General features: G+C 44.1%; 3 protein-coding genes and 1 non-coding gene across 5 annotated transcripts; 3 read left to right on the top strand and 1 right to left on the bottom strand.

Annotated features, from left to right (window-relative positions):
• Positions 1 to 650: 650 nt before the first annotated feature.
• MIR166A (microRNA MIR166a) lies at positions 651 to 770 on the bottom strand. Its single transcript, NR_126830.1, has one exon. It is a non-coding gene; the product is annotated as a microRNA MIR166a (primary transcript).
• A 682-nt stretch (positions 771 to 1,452) lies between these two features.
• On the top strand, positions 1,453 to 4,783 carry LOC100845947 (DNA repair protein XRCC4). The gene is made up of 4 exons (XM_003559858.4): positions 1,453 to 1,993; positions 3,424 to 3,552; positions 3,884 to 4,006; positions 4,270 to 4,783. The coding sequence occupies exons 1-4, from the start codon at positions 1,460 to 1,462 to the stop codon at positions 4,537 to 4,539; spliced, it is 1,056 nt and encodes a 351-aa protein (XP_003559906.2). The 5' UTR covers positions 1,453 to 1,459; the 3' UTR covers positions 4,540 to 4,783.
• A 297-nt stretch (positions 4,784 to 5,080) lies between these two features.
• LOC100843822 (transcription factor BHLH148) lies at positions 5,081 to 14,997 on the top strand. The gene is made up of 6 exons (XM_014897177.2): positions 5,081 to 5,267; positions 5,375 to 5,450; positions 6,111 to 6,225; positions 7,902 to 12,910; positions 13,137 to 13,424; positions 14,305 to 14,997. Exons 4-6 carry the CDS (start codon positions 12,374 to 12,376, stop codon positions 14,443 to 14,445), a joined length of 966 nt encoding a protein of 321 aa, XP_014752663.1. The 5' UTR covers positions 5,081 to 5,267; positions 5,375 to 5,450; positions 6,111 to 6,225; positions 7,902 to 12,373; the 3' UTR covers positions 14,446 to 14,997.
• A 162-nt stretch (positions 14,998 to 15,159) lies between these two features.
• LOC100838641 (CWF19-like protein 2) lies at positions 15,160 to 18,645 on the top strand. 2 transcript variants are annotated; one of them, XM_010231896.3, is made up of 6 exons: positions 15,160 to 15,664; positions 16,207 to 16,522; positions 16,883 to 16,965; positions 17,412 to 17,751; positions 17,896 to 18,108; positions 18,257 to 18,645. In XM_010231896.3, the coding sequence occupies exons 2-6, from the start codon at positions 16,355 to 16,357 to the stop codon at positions 18,287 to 18,289; spliced, it is 837 nt and encodes a 278-aa protein (XP_010230198.1). In that variant the 5' UTR covers positions 15,160 to 15,664; positions 16,207 to 16,354; the 3' UTR covers positions 18,290 to 18,645. The 2 variants fall into 2 exon arrangements, with proteins under 2 accessions (XP_010230198.1, XP_010230202.1); XM_010231900.3 differs by having other exon boundaries at positions 18,207 to 18,645.
• The last annotated feature ends 1,464 nt before the right edge of the window (positions 18,646 to 20,109 follow it).

Below are 20,109 nucleotides of genomic sequence, written 5' to 3'. Positions count from 1 at the left end.
AAATTAAATGAAAGAAACTGTGTTTATTTTTTTCATAGCAGGGAATGTCATAGCAGTATCATCAGTGCACAAATAGACATAGTTACAAACTTGGTGCTCAGCTGCTGATTGCAATTTGCTAGTGGATCTGCCACACGTTGTGCTCTTGTTTCTACCTTCATTCTGAATGTTTGCACTCCATTACAGCCTAGACCTGCCATTGCCCTATTCTGGCTTCAGCTTAAACCGTACAATCTAACTCTGATAAGGTTTTCTCTCACACCGTTTCATCCTGGTAATGTATAAAGATATTCTTCAGGTATGTAGCTGCTGGTGTTATTCTGGATGGTCGTGAAGTAGCAGTAAATTAGCTGTATCAATCTTCAGTGGCAGAGCAAGCTCTCATCAGTCTGCATCGCAACCAATACTACTACTACTACCCATGTGCTCTCATTTCCTGCGTGGTCGCCTCAGCGTTCAGAACAAATGGAGACACGTTCTGCGGGCTGCCGCCATGGCATTTCTGTCAAAAACAATCATCCAAAATAACAATAAATAAACGAATAAACAGTGCAGATAGAAGAAGCAAGGCGTGCGTGCGTACCTTAAACGTAGTAGTGCATCCACAGGGTTGGCTGCTGCTCTCTGTTTCGGACTTGAGCCACTGGTGCCCATGGTCGAGTCATGGGGAATGAAGCCTGGTCCGAAAGAGCTAGGGAACCGCTGTCATTCCCGGCGTGCCCCCTTCTTTCTTTCAGACCCGGCGTCATTCCCCTCGACAACCATGAAAAGAGGGAAGGAAGCGCTGTCAAAAGACCACGAAAGAAGAGGGAAGCGGAGAAGACGTGGTCTTTTCGTGCGCGTGTCAGGCCGTGGAAGTGTGCCGCATGCCGTGCCCCTGCGGGTGCAGCCCCCTCTATATCGTGACGACATTTCACTACGACGATGATGATTGATGAATTTATGGTGATGATATTCCGGTGCAAGTCGGGGCTGAGACTTTGGTGAGGCCACGAGGGCGGGTCGACTCGCCGGCGGATCTATCCCTGACGTCGAGAAGCGAAGCGATTCGCCTGCAAAGTGTTGGCGCTTTGCATCCGAATTGACTGAGGTTGGGGGGGAGGCAGAGGCAAAGCGAATGGTTGCGATTCCAAGCTTAAGGATCAAGCTAACCAGAGCTATCGGTCTTTGTTTTTTTTTTTGTTCGAACTTAGCTTTCGTTGGGTTCTTGCATCATATCACAGCATCAGTTGATTTCGGACACTGAAGACGGAAGTTTCTACTTTCTGCACTGCTTTTTTGTTTGTCGGGTATCGGCTGAATCGTCGTCGAATTCCTTTTCGAGAGAATGCCAATTTTTTAGCTCCAGTGAAGAGAAGAGAGAGATGTGATCCATCGAGCCTATTCTCTCCTTTTTCTCTCGTTCAGTTATGGAGAGAGGCAACAGCAGAATCGAGGCTAATCGCCATGGCCACCAAAAATGTTTGTTTTTTGTTTTGAGAAAATGGCCACCAAAAATGTGAGCGGCAGTCCGAGACAATTGGGCCTGAATTCTAGGGCCTCCATGTTGTGCATCAAGCCCAAGAACACACAACATCCATCGAGGCACACCAAGCGGAGTACCCAGCCCAGCCCAGCCCACGGTTACTCCTTCCGCCGCCACTGCTCGTCGCGTCGCCTGTTGACTCTCTTTCGCACGGCGGCGATGGCAACACCCGCGGCCGCGCCGAGGCACAGCTGCGCCAAGCTCTCCGTGGCCGTGGAGGACCCCAAGGCGGCGGGCGGAGGCGCCATATTCGTGAAGGCCACGTGGCTCCCCACCCGCTTCTCCCTCGCCGTCACCGACGGCGCCGGCGCGTGGGTCGCCGACGCCTCCGAAGCCGAGGTGCGCCTCCGTGCCGAGCAGTGGGACCAGCCAGTCTCCGACTACCTCTCCCTCGCCGAGCGCTATCTTGCCTTCCAACAGCCCTCCTCCACCTACTCCTTCCACGACGCCGGCAAGGGCAATCGCAGGGTCCGTTCGGCTCTTGTCCCTCCGTCTTATCTTTCTTTATTTATTAATAGTAGAATTTATCGGGTTAATCGAAGGAGGTTTGTGATTCGAGAGCAAGTTGAAATTCCTTGACTTAATTGCCACTTCATTTGGATCAAAAGCTTGTTGTTTGAAGTACCACATTTCTTCCTCAGTTCTTTCGCTGATCTTGACCATTTTCCAGTATTTCCAATGCATAAAGCTCGTCCACCAACAGTGCATGTAGTGTTTATTTTAGCCCAGAAAAGCAAAAAAAGTTAAAGGGGTAAACATAACAAACCCATAAGAGTGGATTTTGTGCCTATTAATCGAAAATATCGTGATAATCACTTAATCAGTGTTGTTATGTTTATGGGTTTCAGAGTACTTAGAGTAGTGCCGGTGATGTGCTTCTCTTAGGTCCAAGTTGCAAGCAGTTCTACCTCAAAAAATAAATAAATTGGGAAGCAATTCTACCTCAATAAATAAATTGGGACGCAATTTCTAATGTTAGTTGATGCCAATGTATCAAGAAGAGATTTATCTCCCCCCCCCCCCCCCCCCCGCGGGGCTACCTAGCTGAACTGTTGACATCCGTACATGAAATTGATGTTTCATTTTTAGGGGATTAAATTGATGTTGCTGATGCCAATGAATTAAGAAGAAACTTATATCTCCCCCTGTCCCCCACCCCACCTGACCTCCATTCATGTTTTTGTTTTTGGGCCTTTTTAGTCTGTGCAGCAGTTCGAAAATTCAATATCGCACTCTTGCTCAGCTTTTATTAAATAGATGGTTTCAATATCGATGAGATAAAATGTGAGCTAATGCGGAATTGTCATAGGTCATTTGCTGATACTTGTGTTTGCCACCATATTTTTTTTGCTTACTTTCTATTTATACACTGGAATTGTGCCTCAGTCTTTTCCAAACATAGCATATAAACCAGGACTTGCCCATCATTGTAAAAAAAAGGACTTGCACATCGCAGAAAAAAAGATCTTGGGTAGTGCATGCTCACCACAATCTTGGTATTCCTCTGTTCAATAAAGGATGTCTCAACTTTGATTAAATTTGAATGCATCTATACACTAAGTCATGTCTAGATACATTCAAATTTTAACAAACTTGAGACATCTTTTGTTGGACGGAGGGAGTAGTTGATTTTTAGTTATCTTCATGCCTTAGGAATCTGTTTGATCCTTTGAGGTACTATTACTATTATTTCCAATCTGTTCGATGGTGTATGTGCAAGTTGAACTTTTATCAAGTTGTTGGCTTACCACCATCCTGAAAAATGGACAATGTTAAAAAGGAAGTTGTTCGTGCTTTCTATCTTTACTCTCAGCTTATGGAAAGAGATCCAAAGATCCTTGCTTATCTAACTTGTTCTCTTCTAGTTTCTGACAATATTTATTTCTTGTACCATTTAGTTATCATGGACATTTGAAAGGCAAGGTACCAAATTGGAATGGCGTTGGAAACTGCAGCCTGCACCCCAGACACAACAGACTATAGCTGAGGTCTTGGATTTTCTTATGGATGCAAATATACGCTTGAGTGTATGTCTCTTTGCTCTACCTCTTCCATTCATAGTGTTATGACGTTTTCTGAGTGCTTGCCGATGTATGTGAGTATGCAAGTGGGCCAACCTACGATCCATTTCGTTTAAAGGTGGTTCACTTGTACTTCACTGGTAGTTCATTGTAGGCAAATAACAAAACAACTAGATGGGTCGTCCCAAACTTGCAGCCCTAAAATCTAGTGAAATGTTGTAACTATAGAATTAAGATCATAAGATGAAATGGTTGTTGGGATATGGCTGAACTTGATTAAACCTAAATCATGCATGGCATGATTAAATTTACCAAGATGGTAGCTTTCTTTATTCAGGAAGAAGTTGTCAGGAAAACACAATCATTTGATAAGTTGAAAGAAGAAGCTGATAAGTGCTTGCAACAAAGTGAGAGGTTTAACAATGAGAAAGCTGAGTTTGAGGAAGCCACCTTTACAAAGGTACAGTTTCTTGTTTCGTCTTGTTTTCTGTGTACGTTTTGCTGATGATGATTTGTTATGCAATTTCAAACGGATTTTGCTTCACTTTGTTACTTTGCATAGCGCTGTTGCAGATGAAGATTACTACTTGTCTGCCATCGCAGACCATGCGGGTCATTGTGCAGTGCATTTAACCTTAACTGTTATCTTTTATATTCACTTCCTGCTGTCATTTTGATCTTGTTGTGCACTACTCAGTACTCACAATTGTGCTATTGCTTCAGTTTGTGGCTGTTATAAATTCGAAGAAGGCCAAGCTCAGACAGCTGAAGGATAAATTCTCGGCACTTGAATCTTCTGACAAAGCTCCGAAGGAGGACGAGGAGAACTCGACTGACAGGACAGAGCCCTTCGAGGAAGGAAGTGACAAGGATCCAAGCATAAACGATGAACCCTCGGAGACAGGCAGCGGCAATCTCCATAGCTCTAGCTCTCCTGAGAAAACCGCTGCCACTTCCCGAGGTAGGAGAGGACGCAAGAGGACGAGAAAATAATAACCTGAATGAATGAAGCAAGCTAACTGCTAGATTGACGAGGACATGACCTACTTGGAAATGTTGCCTGTTGTGATGTACTGTCTGTTATTTCATGGAGCTTCATTTCCTCAAGTATCCTAGTCATGTTCTTCACGTGTTTTTCCTTCTCTCTTTTTTAATAGAGGAAGGCACCCTTATGCGATGAACTGATGGCTGCTGGACCTCTATAGTTTCTAATGGAGACTAGTTGCATTTCTGCACATGTGTTATGTCCTATGCCACGTTTTTCTTCACGGGGGTGCCATAGCACGTTTAAGCGTTTGTCCTTGTCCTTGGCTTGAAGATTATTGAAGGCCGAAGCAAGCATGTGTTTCTAATTGCCCAAATCCAGGCTGCGCCCTGCGGCCTAGGATCAAAGTATAATGATTAAGTGAGGCTTTCGACCTGTCCTTTTCTTGATTGATAAGAAAAAAAGGAAATAAAATAAACAAATGGAGTTGAAAAGTCTTTGTCACATGTTTTTCGTGCATTAGAGGAGCAATCAGTCTCCAGTTTGTTGGGTCAAAGTTTGAGACTCGAGACTCTTCCAGTTCCAGGCAGGTGGACCAAATAAACATATGGAATCCACGCGGGAAAACACTTCCTGCTGTTGACCACCTCTTTCCCCTCCCATCCATGGGGGAAGAAACGCGGAGGGCAAGGCGGAAAAGAGAGAGGAGAATGGATCGAGAAGCAAAAAGGTCCAGGTAAGAATTGCTTGCTAAACGGCGGATTATCTTGGACGCTGGATTGCAATTTCTTCCGGCGAATTTTCTGCGTGTTCTTCAGCACCCGTTCTTGTTGCGCTCTGCAGGTGTTCGACCATTTGCCGGAGTTGGAATTCTTTTGCTTCGGAGCGACGAGCAGGATTTCCTTTGGATCAGTACTGGGTGAGAGCTTTTTTCTCGTCCCTGTGATAGTTTTTGATGTTTCTCTTTCTCTTCCGGCTCTTGTTTTGGATGGGGCAAGATGAAGAATCAAGATTTCCGTCTTGATCTTTTCATTTCAGTGGATTCACCCATCTCATGTCCTTTTTCTTTAGATGGACCAGTTGCGCAGACATTCTTTTGGATGTTTTTTTTTTGCGACTGTAACTTGCATGGTAAAGACTAAATGCAAAAAAAAAAAGAATCTCTCATTTGCATGGAAGTCCAAGTGACGTAGTTTGAGAAATTACCTGGATGTAACTTTGGATCGTTCATCCGCATTATCCTTGGATTTTGTAAGGAAAAAGAGTGCTTGTGTTTTGCACTTCAGCTAGGAGGATGGGCTGCTTATCTCATTCCCCGGTTTTACATCTCAGAATTTGCTGTTGAACACCATAGTAGTACTTCATTAGAAATAATTTTGTTCAGTTGTTTGCACTGAAAGGCTCAAGCTATCTCTCCAAACATACTGACTTAACTGTTATGCCTTGGAGAGATAAGACCTTTATCTCCCTTTTTGTGTGAGAATCTGTTGATTTGCTCTATCATTCCATTTACAGCGCACAAACTTCCCATTTGTTATGGGTATCTTCGTGTCTGATTATGCCTTTGAAAAATTGGCAGGGGAAATGAATGCAAGTAGAACTGCCCAGAAAAATCTCGGCTAAAGGAATTTATCACAGCTTCAGCATGTATGTTGGAGACTTGGAGTTCGAATTGTTGAATCCATCTTGTTCAGGTACTTGGAACTCAGGAACTTTCATCACATGTGCTTTGTGGTTCTGCTCCTGAAATATGCACCTGTCCGATGCTCTTTGCTAATACTAGCTACTTACTACTTTAACTTTTAATGATTGATCAATCACAGTTAGCCGCTTGTACACTCTAAACTAACCGCGCTTTCGTGGTGTGTCGAATTCACAGGTTGCGGCTTCTAGGTCTGTTAGCATGTTCTAAACGATTGGCAGGATGCATGTGTTGTAGGATTACATTTATTCAGCGAGGTCACATAACGTCCGTGCACTAGGGCCGGCTAACGAGCCCACTCGGTTTGTTAAGCTCAGATCGTTAAACTCGTTATCGCTAACAATTTGAAATCATTGTTCGGCTCGGTTCATTAAATACTTGCGAGCGCTTGTGAAGCTCATTAGCATCCACATTGCGGAGCTGCACTCAGCTGATCCGATAGCGATAGGGAATTAGGGTATGAAACTAGGGATCGATCAATTCGATTCGTTGTTGTCTCGTCTAATGGCTTGACGGAAGATGGGTTGATGACTGATGGGCTGCTCCACCCACCTGATGGCTTGATGGGCTGACAACTGGTGAGCAATTAACGATCTTATCGGGTAATCTTCAGGCCGCTCGTTAAACTCTTTAGTATTAACGATCTGAAGGGTTGCTAGGTTCTGTTTGATAACTAACGAACCGAGCTCTTACTGAGACGAACTAATGAGCACTCATTAAGCTTGTCGGGCTTCGAACTTTTCGTCCATCCCTAGCGTGCACCACTTAGTGTAACATGTGACTAGGAAGTTTGTGGTTGGTTAATAATAATTCAGTGTGCATATGCATGTCTTCTTTGTAATCCCAAAACTAAATTAAATATACAGGGCGATTACGTGTCGCCAGAAATCTTATGTTAGTTAGCGCCTCACTAAACTTCAGTAGCACTAAATGGTGCGACAATCTTGAGATACAATTGATGGCTTTCCATTTGGATTAATGGTTCACATGATTGCATCTTGTTGCAGTATGGTAAGTGAAAAATACTTATATGTCATTGTGTAGGTATAATTTGTCAAACATCACCCCCGTTGAACATACATAGTATGCTGGTTCCTGCTGTGGCAGTGAGCTCAACCAGGTTTGAATCCTGCACTAAGCAAGCGAACACTTGGCACCACATGGCTGTCAAATTGAGTCCCAAGCACAAGAAGGGTGAAAAATCTTGTTCCATAGAAACATGTATGAAGTAACAGTTTGAATCTTATATCTCTGCATGATCCATTAGACACAATATGTCAGAATCATCTTCCACCATTGCCAATGATCATGCACCTCCATTTTTTCTCTTCAAATTTTAACAATATGTTATGACATGAAATTCCTTGTCATATGGATAGCATACATGGTTGTCCTTTGATATGTCGGGCTTCCTTCCATGGCCTTTCGCTTTTGCTCACAACACCTACGTCAGCTAATGTTCAATCACTCAAGATCTGACATTTTAATACTGATGTCTATTTGAAGTACTCTGTGTCTAATTGATATGAAACCGCCTCAATGAAGCTAACATTGTTTTCTCAGCTAAAATATTCATCCCTACGACTAGGATGGTGTAGAGATGACACTAATAAGATACTAACATATGGTCCTTAATTTTCTCATCCAAACCAGCCACTTGTGTGACAGGTTTGTCGAAGACAGTCAGATGATCGATCAACCGCATGAAATTCTCTAGGTGCTACCTGAACATCTGCAGTTTGGACGCCAACTACTGGTTTGGCACTTTGCTACATTTAATTATTTTAGTCACTTCGTAATTCCTTTGGTGGATATTGTTTGACTATCAAGTACTCTACACGATATCCAACTTTTTTTTCAAGAGGACAAGAGCATATAATCAGCCTTTTTTAGAGAAGAACGATATACACACATGTCAAATGCTAAAACTTTCCCTCCGCCAAATTTCCGTGGTGGATGTATGATACTTCTAACCCTAGTTACTTATTGGGAGGGGAAAAAGTGTCGCCTATCTTGTACAAGAGTAGGAGCCTATAAATACCTCATGTCCCACTTGGAACTATCTCGTAAACAGTACAAGTCTTGGCGAGTCATGTAGCCACTGTGATGGGCATAATAAGCCAACCTTAACTATTTCAATTAAATAAAAGAATTACAATGTACCGTACATTAGCATTACAAATCCATGAAGATAAGAGGAAACTAATAACTAGAATGCCGATGAAGCATGCCAGGGGACAGGCCAAAGCTACAAGAACAAGCAAAACCCAACGCAAAACCACGTACCGAAGAACATGGCTGCACTTCAAAGCAATCTAACTAGTAGTCACCTGTAGACGCCATCAATGAATATTGATGTCACCTAGAGGGAGGGGGTGAAAAGATGTGTAAGTTTATTTTAAGGATTTGGCTATTCCTAATGCAGAATTTTTAACTAGCGGATTATTTTCAAGCACAAATCATAAAAGTACCAGGCAGAACTAAGTGCACCAACACCCTATGTCTAAACAAGGTATGCAAATCTAGGGTGATAAGCAAACAATTCAAAATCTACACAAGTTATATCACAAATATATGAAGAGTATGAATTGAATACAAGTAAATGGAACAAGAGATAAATGATGTTTTGTCGAAGTTTAAATATCACCTACCCTCCGTTGAGGTAGCACCAATCACAGAAAGAGGAACACCAAGCTCTCCCTCAAACCATTTTCCTCTTGAGGACAACAAGTCCTCGATCCACCATGGATAACTTCTTCCTCCACTCCAGAGATGGCAAGCTCCACAACCACCGGGGCCTCTTCACAAGCTTCTCGAAGAGATCACCGAGCCAATACCATCAAATTGTCTATGAGTTGATGGCCTCACGCCTCAAAGAATAACAAGCCTTTTGGGTTCTCAGTCAAATCAATCGACACAGAGAGCTCAAATTGATGCAACAAATGCAATCACACAGTGTAAAGAATGCACAAATGCATTCCTCAAATCTCACACTATGCAACTCATGCAATGGATCAATAGAGAGAGAACAGGGGCAAGGGAGAAGGTCAACAAAGGACTCCTAGGGGCAGCAACAATCCTACCCAATCCGGCCTATTAGCCATTTGGAGGTTTTTTGGATTATTCAAAAGCCTCCAACGATAAAAAAAAGACCGTTGGAACATGCAGACAAAATCTGGATTTTCATGTGTACTCGAAGCACACATGAATGTGACTCGGACCTTCCTTACCATACCCTTTCAATGATCAACCAAATTCCACCGCGGAGACGAAGGAGGACCTCTTCGGCTCTTCCTACGTAATAGTGGAGGTTGAACTAGGCACAAAGCAAACAGAAAACAACTTCAATAAGAGGAGGGCTACAATGTCCTACAGATTGGCAGCGAAAAAGGTTGGCACTGTCAGACTTCTAAGATGATGACCAACAAGTAGAAACCAGGAAGGAGCAAAGGAGGAAGTCGAGTGACGCCAAAAACTGGAAGTAGCCGGTAGGACTGAAAATCTTGAATCTTTTAGAACAGGTAAGAACCTCAATGAGAATAACCTTTCACAGGGTAGAGCGCTGCCATCAACCACACACCCCTACTCCTCAGAGCAGAGGGAATACAAGGAAATGCCATCGCCAGATTGTGGCAGCATAGGATCAACCATGAAAACAGGGGAATGAACCAAAGGAGGGTTGCCATCAGAAAAATTGCTCCAAATGACGAATCTCCAAAGCTTACAAAGAAGGCACAAGATGGTCTCAGAGAAAATGAGCTGACGACGATAGCCATGAAGCAGTCCAAAGCAGAGCTATACTGTCGGAGCCTCTCCTACAGTTTTCGGTCAAAAAAAAGTTGGCACATCGACATGGTATAGAGGGCGGAGCGTAGTGGAACCAAGGGCCAGTGGACCTAGATCTGGCAGCACAATCCCACCGTGCAAATGTGTTGCAATCGGAAGCAGGTCCTCCCTAGCGAACAAGGGCCACAACAGGGGATTCATATTCCACATCAGGACACCACAGGCTAAACCAGTGTGAGCCAGACCAACTGATGTGGGCAAAGAGAAGGGAGAGGCAGGACAACGCTATGAACTGGATTAAGAGACAGCTCTTAGGGCTTTGCTGGATCGCATGAATAAAAAATACATGAATATGAAAAATATATAATTGGAATGTTACGACATGTTGAATACTAAATAATCAAAAACACAGGAATTGGTCTAAAGAGTTTTTTGGACACAGAAAAAACACAGAGATTTTGTGATTAAACCGTACTTAATTAAAGTGAGAGAGATTGAGAGAAGATGCATTGAGAATTTCAAAGGAAATTTTCCATGAGGAGTTTTTCAAAATTTGGAGGGAAATTCTTATCTTATGAAATTCCTTAGGTGAAATCCATCCAAATAGTATGCGTAGGATCCCTCATCCCCCACACTCCCACCCCCACCCCTAGTAGAATCTTGCAATTTTCCTTCAAAATTCCTATGATCAGGGCCTTAATGTAAAATGAATTGGGAGAGGCCTAATAGTTCAAGGCTCTAAGCCATCAACGTGACTGGAAAACGACAGCTATTAGAAGCTCGGCAAGAACATTTATAATGGGAGCACAGGAGCAGCAAGGAGGCCATCACGGGAAACACGTGAAGAATATCGCCCACGCGACCTCACCATGACCAGAGTTGGACCTTGAACAGAGAACAAACACACTCGCCCTCCATGCACACGCTTCAAACCATCTAAAATATTAATTGATTAAAACACACATGTTATTAGAAGTTAGTACTACTCCGTACAAGACTATGGTCCAGGCGAAGTCTTTACTCGTCATTTGCCCTTCAAACATCTTGCCGTCAGTAGTAGCATGTTCCATGAGTCTAGTTCACACAACGGAGCTTCTCTTGTTCAACTACATCTACTCGTCATTGATTTTTTCTTCCTTTTGGTTCGCATCTCGGATATATCTTTGTTATATGTTGTTTGTATTAGTATATTAATTAATCACATTGATCGGTGTCTTCAATATGCATAAAGGATAAATACTAATGTATGTATTGCTGACTAGTTATGAGATTATACATATATATTGTTACTTATTTCCCCCACAAAAAAAATATTGTTAATCAATTGGATGGAAACCACACGTAGAAGTTAAAAATAATAATCCCAAAACAATGTGATGTGTAGATGTGCTATAAGCATGTAGAATCAGGTTGAAACACAAGTGCATTTGAAAGATAGGGAAACAATAAATTTAACGTGAACGGTGATTTATATTACTGTTCTGCAATTATTCATTTGTCAAATTCTCCTTTTCATATGTTCTAAGGGTGGCTGAGTCTGATCTAATATACCTATAGAGTACAATTTGCTCAATATTTTATTTTTTATAGTTTTTTGAAACGTCTATTTGTGGTCTTTATTTTTTTTTCATTGTAAAGGTGACCACAAGTTTTCTAAAGAAAAGTCATCGTTACTATTCATTAGACTAATAAAAAAATCAAAATAGAAGCTTTATGGATCCCACGTGTCTTATCAAGAGACACAACCCCAAGAGTTCCACCAATGAGATTTGTTTTGCTCATCGTCAATCAGATTTACCTAATCTAGAAAATTGCGCGTAGAACTGTCCCTTCCATTGAACACTAAAATTGTTTGAGATTTTGCAAGAAAAAGTACTTCATACCTCTCCGGTCTGTATGATGCTTTTTCTTCTTCTTCTTCTTTTTGAGAATATTTTTTTCTTCTTTTTGAGAGGTCTGTATGATGCTGAAATGTAGTAGAGCAGCAGTACAATTTACACGGACATAGAAATCCCTGTTTAAAGTAGGAATAAGAAATCCTTGAGGGTGCCAGCCGCAAATTCTCTCCTGCGTGGAACCTTCTGCGGCTGCCTTTTGCCTACGGCTGACGTCATCATCTCCTGTCGCTAAGCGCGTGGCCGTGCGAAATAATCCCCATCGCTAGCTAACCACGCACGTGCTCTTTAGCCCTCGTGTCTTTTGCAATAGAAGATGCATTCCAGCTTTGACCATCTCCGCTCCGCTCCAATCGAACGTCTCCTCTCCTCTCCTCTCACAGCCAATTTGACCACGTGACCCAAATCCCACCCCTCGCGCCCACGGCTCCTATATAACCTCCGTCCGACTGTTTCTGGATGAAGAAAACACTTGACGAAGCACACAGGCGCGCATCACCTCGAGGCAGAGAGAAGCAGAGCAAGGACGAGATCACGAGACCCAGGGAAATGCAGATGGACTCCTACTATGCCTTCCAGCAGGACGACTCGCCCTTCTTCGCCGCCGCCGGCGCGCACCCGGCCTCGCCGGAGCTGCCCTTCGCCGATCTCATGGCCTCGCTCTTGGAGGAGCCGCCGGTTGTCGCCGCGAAGCCGAGCGCGTTCCAGAAGTACCGCGATGCCGGGGCGCGAGGAGGAGCAGGAGGCAGCAGCAGCAGCAGCGGGGGGAGGGGAAACATCCACCGGCGGGTGATGGACACGCTGGGCAGGATAGGGTCGGGTGGGGATCAGGTGCGGCAGGAGGAGCGGCAGGAGGAGCCGCCGCAGCAGCAGCAGCCGGCCGGCGCCGTCGAGAGCAGCCGCGGGTTCCGGCACATGATGCGCGAGCGCCAGCGCCGGGAGAAGCTCAGCCAGAGCTACGCCGACCTCTACGCCATGCTCTCCTCGCGGTCCAGGGTGCGTCATTACACCACTCTTCGTCCCCCACTCCGGCGTGGCTGATCGATCAGCTAGCTAGCTTCGTTTTCTGTTAAGGGATGCTTAATGTTGGGTGATAATTGGGGCGGATTAGGGGCCGATTTTCGCTTACCATTAACTGCACTTCCATTTCACTGGAAATCAGTCCCCAATTCAGTGGTTGTTCAATGTCCATTAAGTTGAAAATTCACTGGTGTCATTGCAGGCGGACAAGAACTCAATTGTGCAATCCGCGGCGATGTACATCCGCGAGCTCGAGGGCGCAAAGGATCAGCTCGAGAGGAAGAACGAGGAGCTGAAGGCCAAGATCCTCGGACATGATACGAAGCAGCAGTGCGTAAAGGTTCAGTTTGAGGTTGACGAACCTTCGTCTTCCATCGACTCCATGATCGGGGCTCTCAGGCGCCTCAAGAGCATGAATGTGAAGGCAAGGGGGATCCGCTCGACGTTGTCCGGACATAGATTGGCGACGGAGATGAATGTCGAGACCACGGTGAGCACACAACCTGGATCATTAAAATCCTCAAGGTTTAGCCTTGCGTACTAAGCTTTTCTGAACTTAGTCCTACCTGCTTGTATTGACAATAATGACTGGACCAAATTTGAGGTTAGAAAAGAAGCAGCAGTTCAGTCGCCTACAAGATTTTAGAAATTTCCGTGTTCTATTAGTACAGCGCATCCCTCCCTTACCTCATCAGATTTGTTAGATAGGCTGCATCGTCAACTGGATAACGATGAAGATTATCAACTATAGAAAATGATAGTCTGGTAATCTGATAGTGATTTTGTCCAAAAATTTTCTGGAAAGGTACGTAACGTCTTAGTTGGGATCCCTCAAAAAAGAAACATCTTAGTTGGGAGAATTTGGGTTAAGTCATATGAATATTAAAGAAAATATATAAATCAAATTGTTTTATGAAAATATAAGTAGATTTATTTATTTTTTGCGAGGATATAAATAGATTTCTGAATAGATCATCCTCGCCCGGTTTCATCTGTGTAAAAGTTCCTACTAAACCTGCAGTCCTTGTTCTATTTTTTCCAAAAAGGAGGAGATCCTCCAGCCTTGCATCCGTCGATACACGCAACAATAGTTCCTATTATAATTAATATGCAACTGTTGTTAGTTGGCATTTACGTTCCAACTGTCAAATCAATATCTCCTTATTATATCGAACACCAATATAGAATCCACAAGCATCCAGGCAACCATGCCGTTTTAAATTTATCGATCATCAAATGAAGCAAGTCAGCACCTTTTCCAAAGTGCTAAGCTTGACATTTAGTACTTAACTTTTTAATGATTGATTAATCACAGTTAGCCGCTTGTACACTCTAACTAACCATGCTTTCCTGGTGTGTCGTATTCACAGGTTGCGGCTTCTGAAGTGGAAAGGGCAGTGGAGGAGGCTCTCAGGGAAGTCGAGAGGAACCAGCCTGACAGCGAAACCACGTTTCCTGGAAGCAGGAGGGGCAGCTGGTCCCAAACATCACACGTGCAAAACGTGTTCTGAACAATTAGACACCCAAACCATGGTGCTGAAACCACATTTGTTCATTCTTTTTCCCCGCTTCTTCTTCTCTTTTTTTTTTGCCTGATGGGGAAAGTGCAAATCCCCACATGCTCTTATCCTTTTTCTGTCCATCCTCATCGTTTAGTCCTAGTGGGCCTTTTTTTAAGGTTGTGTAGATGTTAGTAGCTTGCCAGATATGCAGACAGTGAGGTCAGCTTGAATCAGATGGGTTGGAAAAAATTGAAGAGGAGCACAACTTGCACATTTTGGCTGTTTGCTAATTTACGGCCTGTGCGGGCATGTTACACGCCATCGCAGCCGGGAAGGACTAATGAGGAGGAGAGCAAAGAAGAGGAAATAATAGGACAGTGATATAGTACGCGAGCTTTGGAAGGAGGACGAGGTCGCCATGGCTGCTGAGATTGTATATCTTGATCACCTAAAATTTAGCATACCATGTCACCATTGTGTTTCAAGCCAAGTATTTCGATTCACGAACAACAAAAGAGGATTAGCCCAAATCCTGTATTGCCAAGTAATTAGCCCCACTAACTAATTGTTCTGCATATCGACCACTTTGCAACAATCTACTAGTTCCCGAGCAACGAGCTCTATTGCTATAAGATGTTCTAATTTTACCAAATGCTTCATCTGTTCTGAAGGGTAAAAAAAATTAAAGTTTGATCAAGTATATAGAAAAACCTACTGACACATACAAACCTGAATTTTCAGCCGGCTGTGCTTTTTCGTGCCATGCCAGGCCCATGTCGTGCCGGGCAAGACCCATCATCTTCCTACCGTGCCCAAACTGGCCCAGGTGCCTCGAAGGGGGAAAAGGCCCAACCCACAAATTGCCGCGTGACTGGCCTGGCTCGGGCTTTTTTTCGTGATTGGGCCGTCCAAAAGATACCCGGTCCGATGACCATCATTAGACGGAATACGGCCTGGCCTGATAAATGCGGCAGCCCATCGTCAGCACCAACACCACCAAGGCCTCAGCAGGCTCAGCTCTCCCAGACCGGCAGACACCGATACGACGCCGCCTCCGGCCTCCCTGGCGCGAACCTCTCCACGGACGGGGACGTCCCTTCTCCGGCGACGGGCTGCCACCCCCATCCTCCCTCGCTACCAGAACATCGGCCACCCACCCCTCCTTGCCCTTTCTCTCTCGGATTTACGCAGATCTACGCGGGCGCGGCGACCCTCCTTCATAGCCATGGTGATTTCCTCCCCTTTCTCTACATCCTCCCTTTCCTTGCACGCCATCTGCACCGAATTTGGGCACCGACTGTGCCGTGACCAGGATGAATTGAAATCGGAAGTTCCCTTCCAAACGCTAGGTTTATCTGTTGTTGATTGGAGAAGTTGGTGGAGTAGAGAAGACTGTAGATTCTGTACTCTGGGCCTCATTCTGAATGCTATGTTTTAGTGTTGCGTTTGTATTTAAGTTGCATAAATATATTGAAAAATAGAATATCCATGTACTACAATGCACGTGTTATACTTAAAATACATATATACCCATGCCCCGGTGTTGCCATATTTTGAATATTCTGCAACCCCCCGTGCAACATGTTGAAAAATAGAATAGCTACTGCATTGCAACGTGTTATACTTGCAATACATATACCCATGCCCCTGTGTTGCCATATTTTGAATATTCTGCAACCCCCCGTGCAACATAATGTGTCGCTGTGCACCATGATAATTCGAATGGACTTTTATCTTCTTCCTAACTTATCTGTTATTCCATTACTACAGATTGAGGGCCACCAAAGTGGTGACAGTGGTGGCCAGGATGCTTCCTCTTGGCATCATCTCATGAGAAAACCTGAACGGTTCTGTGTCGTGGAAAAGGAGTCGACATAACATAGCAATAACTGGTATAAGTAATTTTTCTAATGATGGTATGAATGCCAATGTATCAACCGCTGAGGATGATGATCAAAAGTCCCATAAGGATACTTCAAAGACGTCACCTTCAGTTAGAACCAATAATCTAAGTACAAACCAGCTGGCTGCAAAGACTATTCGCCTTCGAATGAAAGGCAAACATGATGAAGCTGAGAAACATTCGGTAAGTGTTGCAACTATTTGTGCTCACATATTTTTATTACAACTAACACAAGAGACATCTTAGATTAATGCCTTCTCACTAACTTAGCGTACTTGTATAACTAAAGGCTGACTATGGTACGAGCTGCTTTCAATTCATGCTGGCAATACAAAAATGGGCTGCATGTATGATCAACTCAATTTATGATAAAGAGGCACAGATTTATTGATATCTATTGAAACAGAAACAAAATAAAACCAAATTTTGATATGATGGAGTGGTGGAATGTACTGATCCTACTGGGATTTAGAGGTGACCTGGCTCTGCCCTTTCTTCTTTTGGCAAGATCACACAACTTGTTAACTCATGGTTCTTTCTCAGGGAGAAATAATGGAGTCTGTGCTGGACGATCAAGACACTTCTGTTGATGATCCTAGGCATGAAAAGGGAAGGAGATCAATCAGGTTAGTCTATCTTATGCCAGAATGCATTTGCATTTACCTGTTACTAGGTGATGCTATGACTGTCAGGTATGTAGGGTTATGCTTTCTTCTGTTTGTAACACCTGCTGTTGAAACTAATTAGTCTCTATGCCAATCAAATGCTAATATCATTTAGGTCATGTTGCTTTGTGTATTTGTCTGTTTTGGTTTTGTATATCTAATAACCAGTGACAATGATACTTGGTACGAGATGAAACAAGCTCATGTATATGAGCCATCTGACATACCCATAAGAACTCTGAAATAATTTAGATACCTGATACTATAGCCCACTCCTCTAAAGACAGATCCTGGACTGCTGTGTGCAAATAATTGTGATATTGAGCACCAGACATCCACTTTGATGTACTTTGATTGTCATATTACCATATATGCTCAACATACTATTGCCTTTTTTGGAACTGCAGGCATACAAAGCCTGTTGCAGCTGATCGAAGGAAAGGAGAAAAAGATGCTGACCTGCATGCTGCAGACTTAATTGTGCGCAGCAAACATTATAACATGTCTAGAAGTGTAGAGGATGAATATAATTTGGGTGATGCTCCCAGAAGGAAGAGTAAAGAGGCACATGAGGAGAAGAGCACTACTCATACGCATATCTTAACTCAGAAAGATCGCTGTTTGTATTGTCTCGAGAACCCATCCAGGCCAAAGCATCTGGTTGTTGCTATAGGGAATTTTACTTACCTGATGCTGCCACAATTTGAGCCTGTTGTTCCTGGGCACTTTATTATTCTTCCACTGCAGGTCAGTCATCTTAATTGGCCCTGTTGCATGTGCTTTCTTTCTGTTTTGAGGGAAAGTTGCATATGCTTTCTTAAGAACTTATCACAGCTAATTGCCATAATTTTTGCTTGGCCTCTAACCGATTCTATGTTTCTATGGTCTCAGCATGAGTCTGCAACCAGAGGAATTGATAGGAATATCTGGGAGGAGATTCGCAACTTCAAGAAGTGCCTCCTAAAAATGTTTGCACAGCAGGACAAGGATGTGATTTTCATGGAGACTGTCATATGCTTGGCCAAGCAACGGAGACATTGCATAATTGAATGCATCCCTGTACCCTTGGAAGTTTCAAACAAAGCACCTATGTACTTCAAAAAGGTACTTATCTTATTCCTATATACATGCCTGAGAATAATAGTATTGTGCTCGTATGTGCTTCATGTTCTAATGAACTTCATTCTGATTATTCCAACAAGTGGCAACCTTCGGCAAGTCATCCCTGAGAACTTCCCCTACTTCCATGTAGAGTTTGGGCTGGACCGTGGATTTGTCCATGTGATAGATGACGATGCAAATTCAGTGCTAGTTTTGGACTGAATGTCATCAGAGGGCTGCTCCGCTTTCCAGGGGTGGACATGCACCGTCGTCGAAGGCTTGAGGCCATGGATAACCAGAAGCAAGCTGTAGCCAGCTTCCTGAAGGACTGGGAGCCCTTCGATTGGACAAAGCAACTTGAACAGATGTAAATGCAATGAATTCCATATTTGTCACTGAAAATTTGACTATACGTCCAATTGCCATTCAGAATTTGCCTGTTCCAAGAGGTAGTATATACTGTTATGATACCGGTAACAGAGCGTTTCTCAAGGCACGATGTCTCTTGTGAATCAATAAATAAAAGTTCTATGATACCAAGTCTCTATGTTACTATGCATTATCAAGGCATGATGTCTTTTGTGAATCAATAAATAAAAGTTCTATGATACCAAGTCTCTATGTTACTATGCATTATGAAGATAGTGAGTAGTATCATATGCATGATATATGATACTATTCTATTATGTTATTCCCACTGTGACCTGGCTTAGTGGAGTGGCCGAGCCTTGGCTCCGCCCATGCCGACAAATTAACAACAAAGAACGAAACACGCTGCCTCCCAGAGCGCACTAGAAAAGAGAAGAGAGCCCCTTCCAACCGAACATCTCTTCCAGTGACCCGTCCCCCAAACTCACATGCATACATGCATCTCGCAATACAGCATCCAATTAAATGATTAATCCAATTCCAGTTCGGTCATCAAGATCTTGGATGAGATCCATCACGTCGATCTCCAACTCGTGCCGAGTGCGTCGGGTTGGGCGCGCGGGCCACGTAAGCTCGCAACAACAACGACAGCCGCGTCGTCAAACATTCCTGCATGCACCAACGACCTGACGGACCCAAGAAAAGGCGATGAGGAAGGCGAAGAAAGCAACGGGATCGAGAAAAGGCTTCGTCGCCCAGCAGTCTCGTATCACTTCCCCTCTCTCTCTGTCTTTTTTCTTTTGTCCCAAGTGGAGGACATGATGCCAGTCCGGGCCGGAGATAGGGGGATCGATCTAGCCGGCCACGCTTGCGCTCCGGGCACCTTGTGCTCTAGGGCCTCTACCGAGAGAGATCTCTAGCTCTTTTTGGCCTTTGGGCGCGGTGGTTCGTTTCGATCGCTTCGTGGAAAAGGAGGGCGAAGGCGACAGCGCCAACTTTAATTTGGCCAAATTAAGCTTCAGTTCATCAGGCTGGGTTGGCGTATCATGCGTGGTGGCACTAGTATGCATCATTGTCTCCTGGGCTAGTTTGGCGGTGGCTACTTCGTTTAATCCCTGCAGGGTTTTGCATTGCGTCCTGCGGACGGTGAGTTTGTGCCGGAAAGTTTCTCTCGGTTAAAGTGGGGCGGCACTCCGTAGCTTACCGCGTCCGCGTGGTTGGATTGGACGGGGACGTCCGGGGATGCGTACGTTAGTGGAAAGATCCGTCAGGTTGCCAAATTGCTTAGACAACACATGTTCTGTCTCCGCTCAGTGCGCCTGTATAATATATAGTACTACTCCTGGATTCAGCGAAAATGGTATCGAGTGAAGGATTTTCTTTTCGGAAACTAAAGGAGAGTTATCGATCAGGTTGGACTCTACTGAAACATGATTAAACGATGTCGACGGATGAGCACGTACGCGCGTTTTGCAGTTAGACACACGAGAAGACGAGAGGCCTGTCAGAAACGCATGCGGCCGGGCCGGAGAATCGCCGCGCGTGAGCGTTGCATGCATGGAATGGAAGGGATGCATGGGCAGCGTAAAAGTCTGGATCTGGTTAATCGACGTACGTACGGACGAGCGTGTCGGA

The sequence above is a fragment of the Brachypodium distachyon genome, chromosome 1, assembly GCF_000005505.3.
Source record: "Brachypodium distachyon strain Bd21 chromosome 1, Brachypodium_distachyon_v3.0, whole genome shotgun sequence".
NCBI lineage: Eukaryota > Viridiplantae > Streptophyta > Magnoliopsida > Poales > Poaceae > Brachypodium > Brachypodium distachyon.
The sequence above is the reverse complement of the archived record's forward strand: the minus strand, read 5'-3'. Positions and strand labels throughout refer to the sequence as shown.